Raw genomic sequence first — 17,080 nt, 5'->3', positions numbered from 1 at the left:
TAAGTCCTGGGGCCTGTCCACTATATAGAAATATGGTAAAAGGAAGGTATGAAATAAAAAAATAATAAAAGCGATATAACCATGCATCTATGCAGTGCTTCCCAACAACATCTGTTCTATGTGCCTTACAGAAAATCTTAGGACTTAAAAATGATAATTAGGAGCCAGGAATGGCATGCACGCAGAAGAAGCAAGCATTGGCAAAGCCAATACGTTTTGCCTCTACAAATTCCATTCCTTTTGTCAATGTTGTTTAGGCATGTCACACAGCAGCACTAGCTGCAGTGCAGCATGCCTTAAAATTTAAAAAGAAAACACTATAATGTGGCCACCATTGACTGCATTAAAGTTTAGCACATGAGTACATCATAGTGTTTAAAAAAAAAAATAAGACATGTAATGCAGCAGCTATCGCTGCTATGTCACATGACTAAACAAACATTGACAAAACCAATAGATTTTCATAGCTGGGAAACCTATTGGCTTTGCTAGTGCTTGTTTCTGCTAGGCACCTGTAGTCTAGTGCAAACCCACAGGCTGGAGTTGGATCCAGTAGAAAATATTTCAAGCTGTTGAGATGGAATTTCTAACAAGGCTCATAGCTCCTCAAGAGTTTTTTTTATAAATTACCAATCAAATTGGTAAATAAACATGAGCCTGTCTAGTATTGTGTTTTTTTACAACCAGGTTATAATGTATTTCTTTTAACACTAGAGAAATACAAATATTTTTTTATTATCAAACGCATACTCTTGTGATGTTAAAAAAGAGAAAAAACCTGCATTTTACTACACATAGGTAGGTCTTTCTTTATTTATTACAAGAATGTTAGAAATGGCACTTGAGTCAACATAACAATCACGTAAAGTCGTATTATGAGCTTCAACAAGTCCAGCATTTCCTGCATTTAATGCTGGCATCATTTATTAAGAGAAAGTTTGAAAACGCACAATCAAAATACCATCTTTGATGGATTGAACTTGCAACTGGGACATTTCCAAAATGTGTCTTGATCCATAAATATTTTTTACGCTATTAAGAAATTACATCAAAATACAATTTGTGCAGTTGTGAAAATTAGTTAAAATGCTATAAACATGTTGTAAACTTGTGCAGCTTTCCCACAATTTTCTTTGTAAAATGTGTCTGCTCATAAATTATTTTTCCTGGTTTGTTATGAAGTCTTCAATTAATCTGTTCGTCTATCCAGTCATAAAGTTCGGTTACTTTTGTATATACGCCGGGCCGACTGCGACGAGCACATCCTTCACCCCAACTGACGATACCGGCGAGATACCATCTATTCCCTCGTCCTAGACAGGCTAGCGGACCACCAGAATCCCCCTGCAGAAAAATTGAATAACATAATGGTAAGAGGGCACTTCTAGTTAGTTAAAAAATTTTCATTGGCAGTAACATTATGGTGGCAAGAGGTGAATCTAAATGTGTAGCTCAAGAGCCCTAACATGTAAGTAGGTATTGGAAAGTAGGAGACAAGATGGTCTTCACTGTCCTTCAGAACCTAATGTGTCTGTGATTGGTTCAGAATATGGCCACCACTTGTTGCTCGATCATTTAGAAATAGCTATTGGAGTGGGTGGAATTTCTGTAATATGGTTTTCATCCTTCCTTATTCAAGGGTGTCCCCCACAAGATTAACTGGGCGCCTTCATCTCAGACACTACCTTTATAACGTGTGGGTTACCTTCTGCAACATCCCTCAGACCTAAGATTTCCATCATACACCTGCCATCATTGGCAGACATCAATGCAACCTGCAAAATTAAACATCAATATCACAAGACATCCATGTAATATTTACTGCAAAACCTCCCTGAACCTGCACATAAAGCAATGCAGATTGGATCATTATGCACTTTATGGAGAGTAACCACGCACAGTTTTTATCAGTCCTCAAAGACCTCAAAAGGCAGAAGCCAACCCGGAAGATTGGCAACAATATGGGACAATGAACCTTTTAGCAATGGGTCCTCTAAGTATAATGAAAAAGCAGTTTGCTATTTTCATGGCACCTCAGTCATGTGTTTGCTAGTAGCCAATTCTACCATTTAGTGGATGTATTTGTAATTCTGCATTGTATTTATATAGCCCTGTAGGAGGATGGCTTTCTAGATAGTGTACGTAAATCACGTGCACTGTGCATAGAGTTCAAGCCACCCCACTTTGGTATCCAGAGGAAAAAAGTAGACCACCTAAAGCTCTGTTTGTGTGGTAGTGTGGGCGAGCAGTTAGGCTTATCTTGGACATGTGCTAAGCATTTGTTGTACTCTCAGTATCAATAAATATCGACCCATACTCTAAAGAATAATTTGGGACCAATTTACAAAAATACTTCACATTTTTTGTACATTTTTTAAGACGAAGATCATCAATAAATGGTAAGTACTTTTTTAGTTATGATTTCTCAAAGTTTAGAAAATGTTGCTTTTCTGTGCGCAATTACGCGCCATTGGAATCAATGTGAAAAACGTTTAAAATGCATATAAAATCAGGCAATGCTCTCACAAATGTCACATTCTATTTTTAGGTCTTGTTTATCAGAGTGTCCAATGGGCCAGTCTGAGAACATTGGGCTGTTCCCAGTTTGTGGGAGCCGCGGCTGAAGGTCTTGGAGCTGGCGTCCAAAGGAGAAGGGGACTACTTGGAAACACACTGCAAAGTTGGACTTAAACGTAAGTCTGGTGGGTCCCCTTGGAGGGTAGAGGTTGCAGGGGGTTAGGGATCACTGGAGCACAGCTGGTTTGTTGATGCAGGGGCCAGGGAGGCAAGGTGCAGTGCAGATAGGTCAGCCAGAAGTTGTGCGTTTTGGAGTCCTTGGAGTCAGGAACAGGCGATTTTGAGGGTGAATTGCAGGTCACCAGGGCCACTTTGGGAAGTGGTTCTTAGGTGTCCTGAAGTCCCTCAACTGGTGCTTGCTTCTGGGCTTTTGAGAGTCCGGAGTGGACTTTCTTTCTGGGTGTCTGATGTTGGAGTCTGGTACCCCAGGTAGTAGAACACCACAGCCCTGAAGAGTTGCAGTGTCACCAAACTTGGCACAATGGCAGGTCTTGTCCATTGGGACTGTTGTACGAAATTTGATTGGACTGCTGGGTCTGGTTTGTTGGTCAGCAGCTGGTCGCTTTAATGGACTTTGTGGGTTCCTTGCCTGCAAGGTGCAGGGAGTGATGCCTTCACTCAAAGGGATGTTCTTGGCAATTTTTAGAAGGCTGGAGGTGCTCCTGGGTTTTGTAGAATCCTTCAGGTTTCCAGGTGACACCTCAAAGGCGATTGTTGAGTCCTTGGATCAGCAAGCAGGGTTTGGTGCCTTTTTCTGTGCGTGGCAGGACTTCAGTTCTCGTGCCTCCGGTCTTCTTTGTTTCTGGTCTTCTTGTTTCCATCAAATCTAATCTCTTGGTCAAGGGATGAACTCTAAATACTGCATGTACAGAGTGTTAGGGGGAGTACCTTGTAGTGGCCTTAGGGTGGCAACACCCACTGAGTGACCACTTCATGTGGGAAGGGGTCACATCCCTAACCCTGATTGGCTATTTTCCTACCATCCAAGATGGAGGAAAGTGAAATGGAGTGGCCACCTTGCCTGCCATAGCTGAGGGGTGGTGCAGGCTGGGAATGGCCACTCCTCCTAGCCTTGCTAGGTTTACTGCCGGTTTTCCTACTTAAAGTGGGGGCAAAACCATTGAGCGGCCATCTGCTGCTAGAAGCAGAGGTCAGGTTTCAAAGACCATAAAGCCTTTAAAGTTGACCGCTGGCGCAGGGAGCCTGCCTGGGGGAGGAGGTGTAACACCTTCACCCAGAAATGCTTTGTGTTTGGTTTCCTGACAGCAAAAGGATCCACCTCAGTCCAGAATTGTGTTTGGGGGTGGCAAGCTGGTTAGGACCAGTCAGCAACCATGCCAAGGCTTTTAGATTTTGCAGGGGGCACCTCTAAGGTGTCCTCAGGGTACTTTTTATAATAAATCCAGCACTGGCATCAGTGTGGGTTCATCATTCTGAGTTGTTTGATACCAGACAAACAAGGGTTCAGAGAGGCCACCATGGTGCTGGGGAGCTTGTAATGACCAGTATCCAGCACATGCATTTGCAATGGCTTCCTTGTACACTTACTATGTCTAAGAGTTAGCAAAGACATAGTAGGAGCATATTTGCTCATGCACACATATGCCTTCACATGCAATATGGTGCCCCTGCCTTTATGGCTGCAAGGCCTGCCAGAGGGGTAACTTACCTATATTGCATGCAGTGTTAGTGGGCATGGTAAGTGTCATATCGAGTTTGCAACTTTGGATACACCTTATCATGCACTTGCAATGGCAGTCTGCATGAGGCTGGTGTGGGGCCTCCCAGAGTGCCACAATTGGTGCTGCAGCTCTGGAGGGCCCTCTTCAGTACCTATGCCCTGGGTACTAGGGGTAACATTTACTAGGGACTTACAAAAGTGGCTGAAGTGCCAAACATAGTACAGTTGTGGGGAATGAGATTTGACTCTGGGAACCTGTTTAGCAAGTGCCCAGGGCACTTACAGTTAGAAACCACTTAATTTTCTAGGCAAAACGTGGGCGGCTACCATGTCTAAAAAGGTCCTTTCTCACAAGCGCTACTCCTCCTAACGATGCGTTGAAGTATTTTGCGGCAAGTAGGACGCTACACCCGAACCCAAGAGATGTTGAGGCATACTTGTTCCCTTTTTTTTTTGCTTTTCAATTGCTATTTTATTAACAAATGTACCAGTTACTAAAATTCTTCTGCCTTCCATCGGTGTCATATGTCATGGAAAGACTCAAAGGAGGAACTTGACCTGCTGAAATGTCGAATTTAACATTGATTAGCCAGTGCCTGATTTACCTTCATATTAAATTAAATATTTTGTTCTTTTACCAGGCATGATAGAAGGGGAGAGGCCAGATAGATCATTATTTCCCAGGCCCCGAACTTTTCCCAAGACTGGGACCTCAAGTTGCATCGTTTATTTATAGATTTTAAAGCAGGCTTGTTAAATATTGTTATTATTCAAGAGGGCGCTAATACAGTCAGTGCCACAGGAGGTCGCGAGATGCTCAATCTGTCATGTTTGTTCTTTCCATGCAGGACATTTTGTTTAAAAACATGTAACAAGTTCTTGTCTTAAGTTGCCACCTTTCTCGGGGAATAATTCGACATATTTAGCTGTGTTTTGAGAATCTGAAATGGCCAGGAAATGACACGAGTTACAGTTTGTGTACACCCTCTACATCCGCTTTTTAATACTGAAATTCTGGTTCTGTTACCTTTTACAATCAATTAGCAATGCTTTATGCACATCATTTTTATATGTCTTTAGAGAACTTATTGCTTTAGTTGTGTAACTAAATGGATAAAATATGCTGAATTTTGATGATTTTCCTGTTTTTTTTAGGTTTGGCGTTTGCCAATGCCTTTTGGTTTTACTAAAATTAGATGCATAATGTAGTTACTTATAGGGCCTTCTTCATTTATTTATTGGTTTGCCGGTGCGTCTTTCACATTTTTTCTTTGCCCTCTACACCACCCTGCATCACTAAAGCCACCGGCTAAGTGCACTGTGATTGACGGCAAGCCTCCCTTTCACAAGGAGCCCATCCACGCACAAAGTAGTTCTCCTCTGTGCCACGAACTTCCATGACAACGTGTGCTTTTCACATTATTGGGGCACTGTTGTGTACTATTATACTTCCTGGAAAGTTCATGCAGCATTAAAATGTTTGATTTTGTGGTCATTTCAGACTGAAGCAGGAGTTTTTTAAATTGATTTCGTCAACATTCGAGTGGCACCCTGAAGTGCATGTGAGTGCATCCCTACAACCTGTGATTTTCCTTTCATATACTCCTGCACGCATTCTGGGGGCATAAGCTTGTTCAGGCACCTGACAAATGTGATCTATTTCCGGTCATCCGTGCCACTTTGCTGCCACTTCTTAGATCACCAAAATTCACATTTTATATATTGAATGCCAATGTGAAGCAGCAGCAGGGACAGACCTCGGCACTAGAGCTGCAGCAGCCCCTCATTTGCACTCTAGTGATGAGCCACCCCAATTGTTCTTACGTCACCACCCTGCGTAAACATAGCTTTACCGAGCTCCTGAGTGCTTCATGGTTTTTGGATCAACTGCTGTGCCAGGGGATCACTGGGAGGAACAGTCATGCAAACATCTGCATCTGTGTCGCCGGAGCTTGGTTCACTGGCAGAACTTGGCAGTGTCACACTGCCTGTAGCTATGCAGGTGGAGGGGATGGGTCGCAGCTCGCACCATGGAACAGATGACGAACGTTATTAGTTCCAGGAAAGCAAATAAACTGCTCAGCATCAGAAAGGGAAACAAGCCCGCAGCAGCTTTTTCCAGCCCTCTTACTGGTCAAAATAGAAATAAGTTAGTTTCCGTTTCAAGTGCGTTAAAAATACACTTTTTGGAATTTTGCCATTCCAATCTGTATGTGTGAAATGAATTTTCAAACAAAAAAGCAAACAAAATGTGATGGGAGGAATATGCACCCTGACAACATCTCCTTTCCACAAGTGCTCCACTGTGCCCTGTCCTTTCTGGTCTGCTCAGTGTGAAATCCATGGCCGTGAAGAGCATACAGTGCCAGGGAGCGGCACGGCGGCTGGGACTAAAGAAGCATCTTTGCAAATCCTTCTGCGAATTCCATGGGTTAAGCTCCTTCGATGTGGCTTTCAGCCAGCGCACAATTTTCAGCCAACAGTACATTGCTTCTCATTCACAATGCCCCTTCATTGATTGTTGAGTTTGTGTGCCCACTTCATTCATTGGTCTGTTATTGTTATTCACACTTTTCTCCCACGCAGAATTCCAGCGTACATCCTCGGCCAGTGTTTTTTAGGCCACTTCGGAGATTAGCTAACTTCACTGTGAGTAATGGCATTCTGCTTTTTCTCAAGGCGCACATCCACGCGTAAAGTGCCAGACGTTTATGGCAATGCGTATTATTTTTCAGACCAAAAGTTTGTTTCTTTGAATATTGACTAAGGCCGGACAGCTCCCACAAAAATGTTTAATTAAAATGATGCAAAAAAATTATCAAAACCATAGAAAAACAAGCATTGACAAAGCCAAAAAACTGGAAACCAATGCACTAGTGATTGGCTTTGACAATGCTTATTTTTAATTGTTTTTAATTATCATGGCATTGTCATACCGGTCAGACAGGTGAAATACTGGTCAGGTGGCAACCCTATCCTTTTTTTATGGTGGCTGACTTGATTTTGTTAAACCAAACCCTTCAAAAACATATGACAAGCCTGTCATTTACAAGTCTTTTTAATGAGTGTGAATGTGTGTTTCGATTTTTCTCGGATAAGGCTGCTTGGTGAATTAAAACTATAAAAACAGATGGAGAAAGAAAGATATAGAATGAGAGAAAGCAAGAAAGAGAGAGTGACATAAAAAGAAATAAAATGTTCACATTTTCTAAATATTCCTCACAAACCGATGCACTTTCTCCTCTAAATTTCAATTCTAACAATCTAAGCTTGGCTCAAAAATGCCAGCACGCAAAATTCTGCTGGCTAAAATGCACTGGTTTTCATTTTGTTATTAAAAGGGCAATTGGTTAAGTGCCCAATAATAATTGTAAAATGACAGAACTAAAGAGAAAGAAGGAGCTGGAGGGAGGGAAAGACAGCGAGAGAGAGAAAAAAAGACATAAAAAGAGAGAGAGGATATGTTTACGCTTTTTAAATATTGACTTCAAATGAATGCAACTTCTTCCAAATGTCACTTCTAACACTTGCTCAAAAATTTCAATACAAAACGCTGATGGCGCTCGTTTCTGTGTTGCTTTGTTGTCATGCTGAAAACAAACATCTAGAGTTGGGATGAAAGAATAAGTATGGCAGACTCGTTTCCGATTAAGCAAATATCCTAGTTACCATTAATTTTCCAGTAATGTCCTTCATAAAATAAGCCGATGAAAGACATCCATGCACTTAACACGTTTTCAACATTGCATCAATAGTGACATTTAAAATGTGGTTTCTCTGAGCAAAATACTCTAATATGAGCAAATTAATGTTAATTTGACTATGACCATGAAGTGCATACCAATCTACCAGATAGACACTTATCAGTAACTAAATTAAACAGCAGTGTTATGTGTAGTGTGAAAGGGGCTCCTAAATGCTTCGCTTTAATGCACTGTTAGAATGTCTTATTTTTTGATGGTCTTAACTTTCCCACTAAGTGAAGGTCACACAATATTGACTGTTTAGGTTATATTTCCTACAAACTATTGGGGTGAAGAAAGGCTGATCATGTGTTTTTTTGTCTAGAAGACATTATTTATTTCGACTGTCAATTATGATTCCTATATTGCTCCTCTATGTTTGAGTGATCTGTTGTGCAAAAAGTATACAGAACAGCTGATTTCTTCAAACATTTATTTCACACTAGAACTGTAGCACCGATTTACTATTAGAGACATGATGTCAAGGTTCTAGAATCATTTCAATTTGTTGATGTGCAGCAGCTTCTTTTCTACTTCAAATTTCAGAAAAATCTGCTCGTCTTTTCACTGTTTTTCGACTTCCTGAAACTCCTCCTGCTTTCATCAACCTGAGTGGTGAGATACTTTATTTGATGCCAATGAAAGATAAAGACAACATTTTAGGTTAATGGAATCCCTAGTATGAGCAACCAAGTAAAGTCTGTTTTAGATTTATTTCTTCTAATAATCTTCCCGAACAGGTTTCATTGGTTACTCACTCATCAGGATTTCTGCGTCATCTGATTTTTACACTGAGACCATGATAATGGCATGTTTATACTGTACACTAATGGCCTTTTACGCCACCATTAGTGACCTGTTATATAGAGCAGTAAATGGGCCAGATTTTATCCTCTCGTGGAGTTATTCATATTGGGGCACCGGTAACTCTGGGCTGCGACATTCCAACCCACTACTAGTTGCGCACTGAGGAAAGTAGATTTATGATTTGATAAAAATTAGCAAGTCAGCCAGAAAGAGTTGCATAACGGGGACACATTAATCATACTGATTTCTTAGGATTTTCGAGCATTTCTATAGTACTTCTACTTTCTACTTTTACTTGTAAATCTAATGTTAATACTATTACAACACCTGCATCTAATAATATTGGGTACTCCTTATTATAATCCCATTGTGGGTTTATGTCTAGGACTCAGGATGGAGTCCCTGCCATTAAAATGCAGCTCCAGCACTGCATTTAATGAAAACCTCATGAGATATAAAATTATAATAAAAACTTCAGAAATGTAGTACAGGAAATAACGAAGCATTAAGCAATCTTTGTGCACTCCTGGTTAAATCACACAAAAAGATTTTTGAATGGGCTTAGTGTGATCCATTTATCTTGCCCTGGGGATGGGAACATTTTAAAAGGATGTTAAAAATTGTCAAATACAAATATGTGCCTTATGATGAATGATTGGGAGCAATCACTAAATGCCTACCCTTTTTAAGGTATGGGATGGCCTCTGGGTAGCGTGTGGCATGGTCCACCAAGACCAGGATGAACTTGTTGCCTAGGGCTATCCGCTGGTCCAATGGACCAATGGCATTAATGCCCACCCTTTCATAGGGGATGCCAATGATGGGAAGTGGGATCAGGGGAGCCCTCAGCGTTTTCCCTGACTTCCTACTGGCCTGGCATGTGGGACAGGATCTGCAAAGGTCTTGTCTTGCCCAAAATGTCCAGCCAGGAGTATGCCATGAGCCAAACCAAGTAGGAAGGCCCGGTAACACTGGGGGATCAGCAGTACAAGTGCTGCTCTGGTACCCGGAGCCTTAGGCTCATTATTTAGGAGATCAAAGGGAACCAGAGCCACCAGTAGATGGCACTCATGATTGTCAGCAACTATGACTCAGTGAAATGTGTTCGGTAGGACCTGCTCTGCTGACACCATCTGACCCTTGACAGTAGTCATGTTGGCTCCTGAGTCGCACGGAGCCTACACCCGTTGCCCTTTAATGGTGACCCACTGCTTGCAGGCATGTGGTCTTTTGGCACCATATCTGCATCCCCCAGGACACTAGGGTTACCTCTGTCTGTTTCCCAATGCTATCTGGGACTACCTCCTCCCCGAGCGCTACACTAGCCAACCCAAATGTTTGCCCACTAGTGGGGGGCTATGCCCTCTTTGGAGCTTTGGAGTCAACCTTAGAGTGATTGTACTTGGAGCACTCTGCACATTGATGAACCCACCTCCCTGTCTTGTGATCAAAGAGCCCTTTCTTCTTAGGATCAGATGGGACTGGTTACCACTACTCCCTTCGTAATTATTTTGGGGATATTTAGAGAACTCCTTATTTTTAAGCCCCCACCCCTTTTTTCTGTTGGGAACCCTGCCCACCTTTGTGGGTGTCCCCCCCCCCCCCCCCCCATATACCTTTTTGGACACTCTGGTGCTAGCCCAGAGGTCCGCCTCCTCAGCAAGCTTCCTGGGATCAGTCAGCTTACTGTCAACTAGGTGCTGGCGCAACTCAACAAAACAAATACTGGGCATGTGCTCTCTCAGGATTTAATTGTACAACCCAACATAATCACTGACTTTGCTGACCTGCACCCAGCCATTCAGTGCCTTACTGGAGTAATCAATGACGTCTACCCTGGATTGGTTGGGGAGCTTGTTACTGTCCCTGAATCTTTGGCAATACTTCTCAGGGATCAGTCCAAATTTGGCAATTAAAATGGTTTTCATGGGAGTATACTTGTTTTGGTCCCCAACCTTTAATGTCAGAAGTGTGTCCTTCTCAAGAGTAGTATGTGTTTCCACAGACCTGCACCCCAGTGCTCTTCAGGAACCCTATGAGCCCTCAGTACAACTTCATAACCAGAAAACCACTTGTCACTGTCATCTCCCATCACATAACTGGGCACCAGGTCCTTAGGCATACAAACCTTCTTGTCTCCAGCAGGTCCTGCATGTATGCTGCCACCATCACTGCTGGATTCTGGATGCCTAGCCTTGAGCTCCAGCTCTTTCAGACTCAGTTCATGAGCCAATATAAGTTTCTTCTTAGCTAAGGCTGTTTCAGCCCAGCCTGCCTTTCAGCTTTCCTCTCCTCTGCCTCTATCTTTAATCTTGACAACTGCAGCTGAAATTCTCTGTCCTCTCTCCCTTCCACTGTGGTCAGGCCATGGCTGAGATAGTGCTTCCTGGTCTCGCAGGAGGAACAAATCCAGTGGTGTTCCTCCTTGGAATAACCCTTCTTGGGCTTCCCGACCTCCTCATTCTCTTGGGTGCGGGACTCTCCCCAGACCCTCAACGCCTTTTGAAACTCTCCCTTCTTCGAAGCTCCACAGGCAGGTACTCCCATATCCCTGCAAAACCCTTCAGCTGGGGGACTGTGTAATCCTCCAAAACTCCCCAGTTCCACTTGTGGACACAGTCAGAGATGTGGTGTTTAAGATTGGTTAAACATGTAAAGCAGGGAAAGCTTGCAGAAGAATTAAAAAAATCCAAATGACTTTTAACTATGGGTAGGTAGTGCATACATAGCTATTGTATGGCACTGCACAAACACAAGTCCTATCCTCACTGCTGATCACCAATGTTTAAAATTGGGTCTCTAGTTGGCAGAGGAATACACCCCTGTCCAAGTAGGGGCCACAATCCTAGTCAGGGTAAGTCACAACACAATTCAAATTATCCTGTCCTCACCCTCTGGTAGCTTGGCACAGAGCAAGCAGGTTTAACTTAAAAGGCAATGTGTAAAGTATTTGTGTAATAACTCATACAGTAACACAGTGAAAACACCACAAAAATACTCCACACAGGTTTAGAAAAATAGATAATATTTATCTGAATAAAATAAGATAAAAACGACAAAAATCCAATATGCACAAGTTGAGATATCACTTTTTAAAGGTGTAACAAAGTCTCACTCCTTAAGACTCAGTTAATGTATCCTTGTAACACACAGTACCTGGGATGCATCAAAAATACCAACGCACGGGGCCCGCAGAGGAGGAGATGCGTTGAAAAATAAGGAGCTGCGTTGGATTTTCTGGCGTGGCACAGACGATGCGTTGTTTCTATCCACGCTGCAAGGTGCTGCGTTGATTCAGGAGTTCAGCCTTGGTTCTTCAGTGCCATGCGGTGATATTTTGACCCCCAGGGATGATGCGTTGAAAGTCCTTGTTGCGCTGTTAAGAAGGAGCAGGTGCTGCATCGATAGGCGGTAGGCGATGCGACAAATTTTCAGCTGTGAGGCAGGCTCTGTGTTGATTTTTGCTGGCGTTGTGTCAATTTTACGACCCATGGGGATTTTCTTCTCTGGGGTGAAGTCTTTGTGGCCCTGAGACCTCAGAACAGGAAGCAAGCTCAATCCAAGCCCTTGGAGAGCTCTTGTGCTGAAGGCAGAGTCCTTCCAGCAGAGTCAGATACCAGTAGGCAGCAGGGCAATAGGCAGGGCAGCAGTCCTTCTCAGCAAAGCAGTCCAGATGAGTCCTTTGGGCAGCCAGGCAGTCCCTCTGACAGAATCCAGGTGCAGATCCAGAAAGGTCTGATTTGGTGAGGGGAGAGACCCAGTATATATTCCCAAAAATGCCTTTGAAGTGTGGGAAACTTCAAAGAGTGGTTTTGAAGTGCACAAGTTCCCCTTTCAGGCCAGTCCTGTCTGCTAGGATCCCTTTGGGGGGTTATCTGTCCTTTGTGTGAGGGCAGGCCATTGGACTTTGAAGTGTGAGAGAGAGCCGCTCCACCCTTCAAGCCCAGGAAGATCCATTCAGTATGCAGATGAATGCAGATATGACTGAGTGTCATGTGTTTATGGCTATCTAGGTGGAATGCACAAGGGGAGCTGTCAACCAGCACAGACCAGACGTGGATTGGAGACAGACTGTAAGGCACAGATGGCAGTAAATGCACAGAAATGCCCACTTTCTAAAAGTGGCTTATCTAAAATAGAAATAATAAATCCAACTCAACAATAAGCAGGATTTTCTATTACCATTCTGGCCTTACTAAACATGTCATGGCTATTCCTTTCAGATCAGAGTCTACCATTTAAAAGTATACGAGGGGATTTCTAATGCCAGTCTATGAGAGGACAGGCTTCACAGTAGTGGAAAATTAATTTGTGAGTTTTTTACTTCCAGGACATGTAAAACACATAAGTACATGTCCTACCTTTTATTAGGGGTTACCTAGGGCCTACCTTAGGGGTTACGTATGTAGAAAAAGGGGATTTTAAGGATTGCCAAGTTGAAGTGAAACTACACACACAGGCCTTGCAATGGCAGTCCTGAGAAATGGTTAAAGGGCTACTTATGTAGGTGGGACAATCAGTGCTGCAGGCCCACTAGTACCATTTAATTTACAGGCCCTGGGCAAATGTAGTGCACTTTACTAGGGACATACAGGTAAATTAAATATGCCGGTTGGGTAGGAGCCAATGTTAACATGTGTAGGGAGGGATCACATGCACTTTAGCAGTGGTAAAGTATGCAGAGTCCTACAACCAGCAAAAACAGGGTCAGGAAAAGGGAGGGAGGCAGGCAAAAATTTGGGGGTGACAACCCTAAGACTGCCAAGTCTAACATAAATCTCTTCTCAAAAGCTACCCAGAAACTACGTAGGGAACTGTGAAAGGATTCCTACACACTTTGGCATATCTCATTGAGGGTGTGAAGATGTTTGACAACATCAGTCCAACACTCAAGGAACTACAGAGGCTTAACCTACAGACCAATATCAACTTTAGGATCAGGTGCATCTCCTTCAAGTCCATCATAAATATCTCTCCTACGCAGATGGTCAAGAAACTAACCAACAGCATTGGGCCATGGCACAACAGGTGCAAGGTCTTTACTATACATAGAAAAACATGTGGAGCACTCAAGAACTATACGTAATTTACTGTCACATGCACTGGATTCACAAAAATGTATACTTCATATAGTCATGGCAAAACAATCCTGAAAGAAACTGATACAACTGCTTGTATGTGGCAAACAAATATACACAATATTTTAATAGATATATAAATGCACATCAAAAATACAATCCATTGAAACCAAATATCTAGGTTCAATATATAAAACAAATCATTTCAGCACCGTATACAACAACTAGAACATAAACCTCATAATACACATTACTTACACATAATTCAAAACAACAACAACAAACAATAGTATCCATAGTATGTCCATCAAGAAATAGTCCTGCTTGTGGTAATAGAATTCAGTCCAGTTGTAGGATTCAGCCAGGAATAATCCTGCTTGTAGTTGTAAAGTTCAGTCTAATTTGAAAATACAGTCAGAAAATTCAGCCGACACGTGTTTTGTCCTATTACGGAATTTATCACGGCTCTTAAGAAAATATTCCTCCATATCCTACTAACGAAACCCTGTATGCGTAAATTTGTTTGTATGTTGATTAATTATGATATGTAAATCAAAACACAAAATCATGTGGAACACCACTCATCTTGCAAAGCTCCTCAAAAAGTCACACATAGAGTAACTCCTATATAACTTCCAATAGTCCCACGCAGACCGACAGCATGCCTGAATAGAAAAGCAGCAAGGTCTTTACTAGATTGGAGACAAAAAGGTGCAAGAATTGAAAAATGAAAGCATGCCTTCCCATTCTGACAATTTGAATCTGAATGAACCGCATCTTTTACATCAGTAATGCTCTAACCCTCCTGCAGCTGAAGACACGTCTTTAAAGAGCATTACCTCCACCCCATAGTATTACTTATCTACTTCTTGTCTTCTAGTGGGTAGAATGTAGGAAGTCATTCTGTAGCAGTGCTTAATTTTAAGCTTTTGGCCGGAATTATGTAAATTCTGAAAGTCAGAAACATATGTTTGCAAATAACAAAAGGTTATAGCATCAATGAGAGGTTTTCACAAAGGAATGCTCCCATACAGTGTGTTGAGCCGCTAATGAACTGTCTTCAGCTTCACATGACAAACAGAACAGAAATGAGTAGACACCAGGAAATGTATTAATTGAATCTAGACAACATGTTCTTTTCCTGGGGCAGCTAAGTGTTTCTGCGTGCTAAGTAGGCAAAGGTTGTATTCTTCCACTCTTTACGAAGCTGTAAGTTGTAGTATATACTTTACTAGTGGTGAATGGTGCTGGCATATTTTATGCATTTAAACATTTTATTAAAGTGCTGTTTGGCAATAATACTAAGTTTAACCAAGTTATTCTTAAAAAGGGAAAGAATTACCTGACATGCGTCCACACCACCACCAAGGTTTCCTGCACACATCATGCGGGATGTGATGGAATCATCATACAACTTGTTGCAGACGCTTTGGCTGATTATTTTAACTTTCGCCTCTTGCAGTACTCTTGCTAGATCACCTAGAAAAGTAAAATGAAGCTCTGGTAAGTTTATGCAACTAGCCTAATTTGCACCCAACAGCAGGATTTTTAAATGGGGCGCCTCTGACAATTTCCTAAAAAATAGGACCAAATACTACATTAATAGTTCACTACTGTCAAGAATTATTTCACTATAGAAGCAATGCTAAACTAAATTTTTTCCTTCCCTATGTTACAGTTCAGCCTGGAAAATAATTTAGCATTTTGTATAAAGAATAATTTAGGACTGTCCATCCATTTACAGTGTTCATGAAGGGGGATAGAAACTTAGTGCTTTATTTAGAACTCTGTGGAGGGGTTACTCCTTCACAGCGGTGATGGATATCCCGACTGCCGAAATCTAAATCCCATTCTTTCTTATGGGATTTTGATTTTGGGGGACGGAATATCCGTCGCAGCTGTGATGGAGTAACCTGTCCACTGAGTTCTAAATTAAGACCTTAGTCTTGGAAAGCAGTTGGTTCAATGTAGATGTGGGATCTCAAGCTGTTCAAGGTTTATAATTTATATTTCTTGAAGAAATACAGTTACACAGTGGCCTCTCAAGTAAGAATGCCAGAAATGTAGGAGGCTGTTCTGCGCAGTTAAGGTGTCAAAAACGTCCATTATGGGATGTGAGCCAGGAGAGTTAATATAGAAGCTGGCGTTTATCTAGAGAAGATCTGTTTCTAAGTTTACCTAACATTCAAGACCAGAAAACCAAGAGTAGAAAACTTGAAATGAGCCTGGGCAACAGCTGCAGAACAGTCTTTGGTGTGCCAATAATACATTATTTAGCAGAAATACATTGAGAAATAGTTGTTGTGGGTTGCACTGCAACTGCCTTGACAGTGAGATCCACTTCAAAATTAAATTTGGGAGCTGATAAAGGAGGTGAGTCTGTGTGAGGCGCGCCTGCCTGTTTGGAACTTGCGTGCCCCAAGGAAAGAAGATCGGGGAGGTTAAAGGCATGGAAGCCATGGTGAGATGCCACTGGTGACTTTGGAGTGCGACATTGGGGAAGGCCTAGAGGAAGGAACGGAATGGCCTTACATTGTTTTGTTTTTTGCCTGTAGAGCAAGTCAAATGTACCTATGCAGGAAAATAAAAAGGCAGATTTTGCCATTTTCTGCTCTTCACCAATTTTAATTTGCTCACCAGTTGTGATGGCAATGTAGAGGCAAAATTGGTAATTGAGATTGATCCCATTTCCTCTACTTGAGGGCTTGAAAATATGTTTTTGTTGAAACCTTTGAAGAACTGGGAGCAGGGGATTCTTACTAGGATTCATCCTTAAAGAGGCATCGCTGGTAAGTGGTCACAAATGGATGACGTATGAAGGGGCAAGGGAAAACAGTTTATTATTCCATACACACATTTTCCATCTCGCCTCAAGAAAATGTCTAAAACACACAAAATGTCCACATTACCTCAGCAAACATGCATTATCATAATATAAAAAGGATTAACAGTTACAAACGTAGATGTAGTGTATTCCTCAGCTTGGTACCTACTGAGTAACTAGGCTATACACAGAGCTGTAAATCACACGTCTTTATTCCTCTGCATGTACCTGTGTACTCCAACATTGTAAACCAATCGTTCATAAATTCTGTTCTAATGATTATGTCACACACTGATACGGAGACCTTGGGGAGCCAGAGAGGTTCCATTCTAAATCATGCGAGACACTACATCTCACCATCTGTCAAATG

The 17,080-nt window shown here is 42.1% G+C and overlaps 1 protein-coding gene across 1 annotated transcript in view; it reads right to left on the bottom strand.

Moving 5' to 3' along the window:
* Nucleotides 1-781: 781 nt before the first annotated feature.
* The window catches only part of LOC138249086 (suppressor of tumorigenicity 14 protein homolog), a 605,612-nt gene continuing 589,313 nt past the window's right edge, over nucleotides 782-17,080 (bottom strand). The window contains exons 17-18 of the mRNA XM_069203127.1: nucleotides 15,229-15,365; nucleotides 782-1,344 (exon numbers count right to left, since the gene is read on the bottom strand). Coding sequence (XP_069059228.1) covers nucleotides 1,186-1,344; nucleotides 15,229-15,365 — 296 coding nt within the window. The 3' untranslated portion in view covers nucleotides 782-1,185. The remainder of the gene's footprint in view (nucleotides 1,345-15,228; nucleotides 15,366-17,080) is intronic.

The sequence above is a fragment of the Pleurodeles waltl genome, chromosome 8 (assembly GCF_031143425.1).
Source record: "Pleurodeles waltl isolate 20211129_DDA chromosome 8, aPleWal1.hap1.20221129, whole genome shotgun sequence".
Classification (NCBI taxonomy): Eukaryota; Metazoa; Chordata; class Amphibia; order Caudata; family Salamandridae; genus Pleurodeles; species Pleurodeles waltl.
The sequence above is the reverse complement of the archived record's forward strand: the minus strand, read 5'-3'. Positions and strand labels throughout refer to the sequence as shown.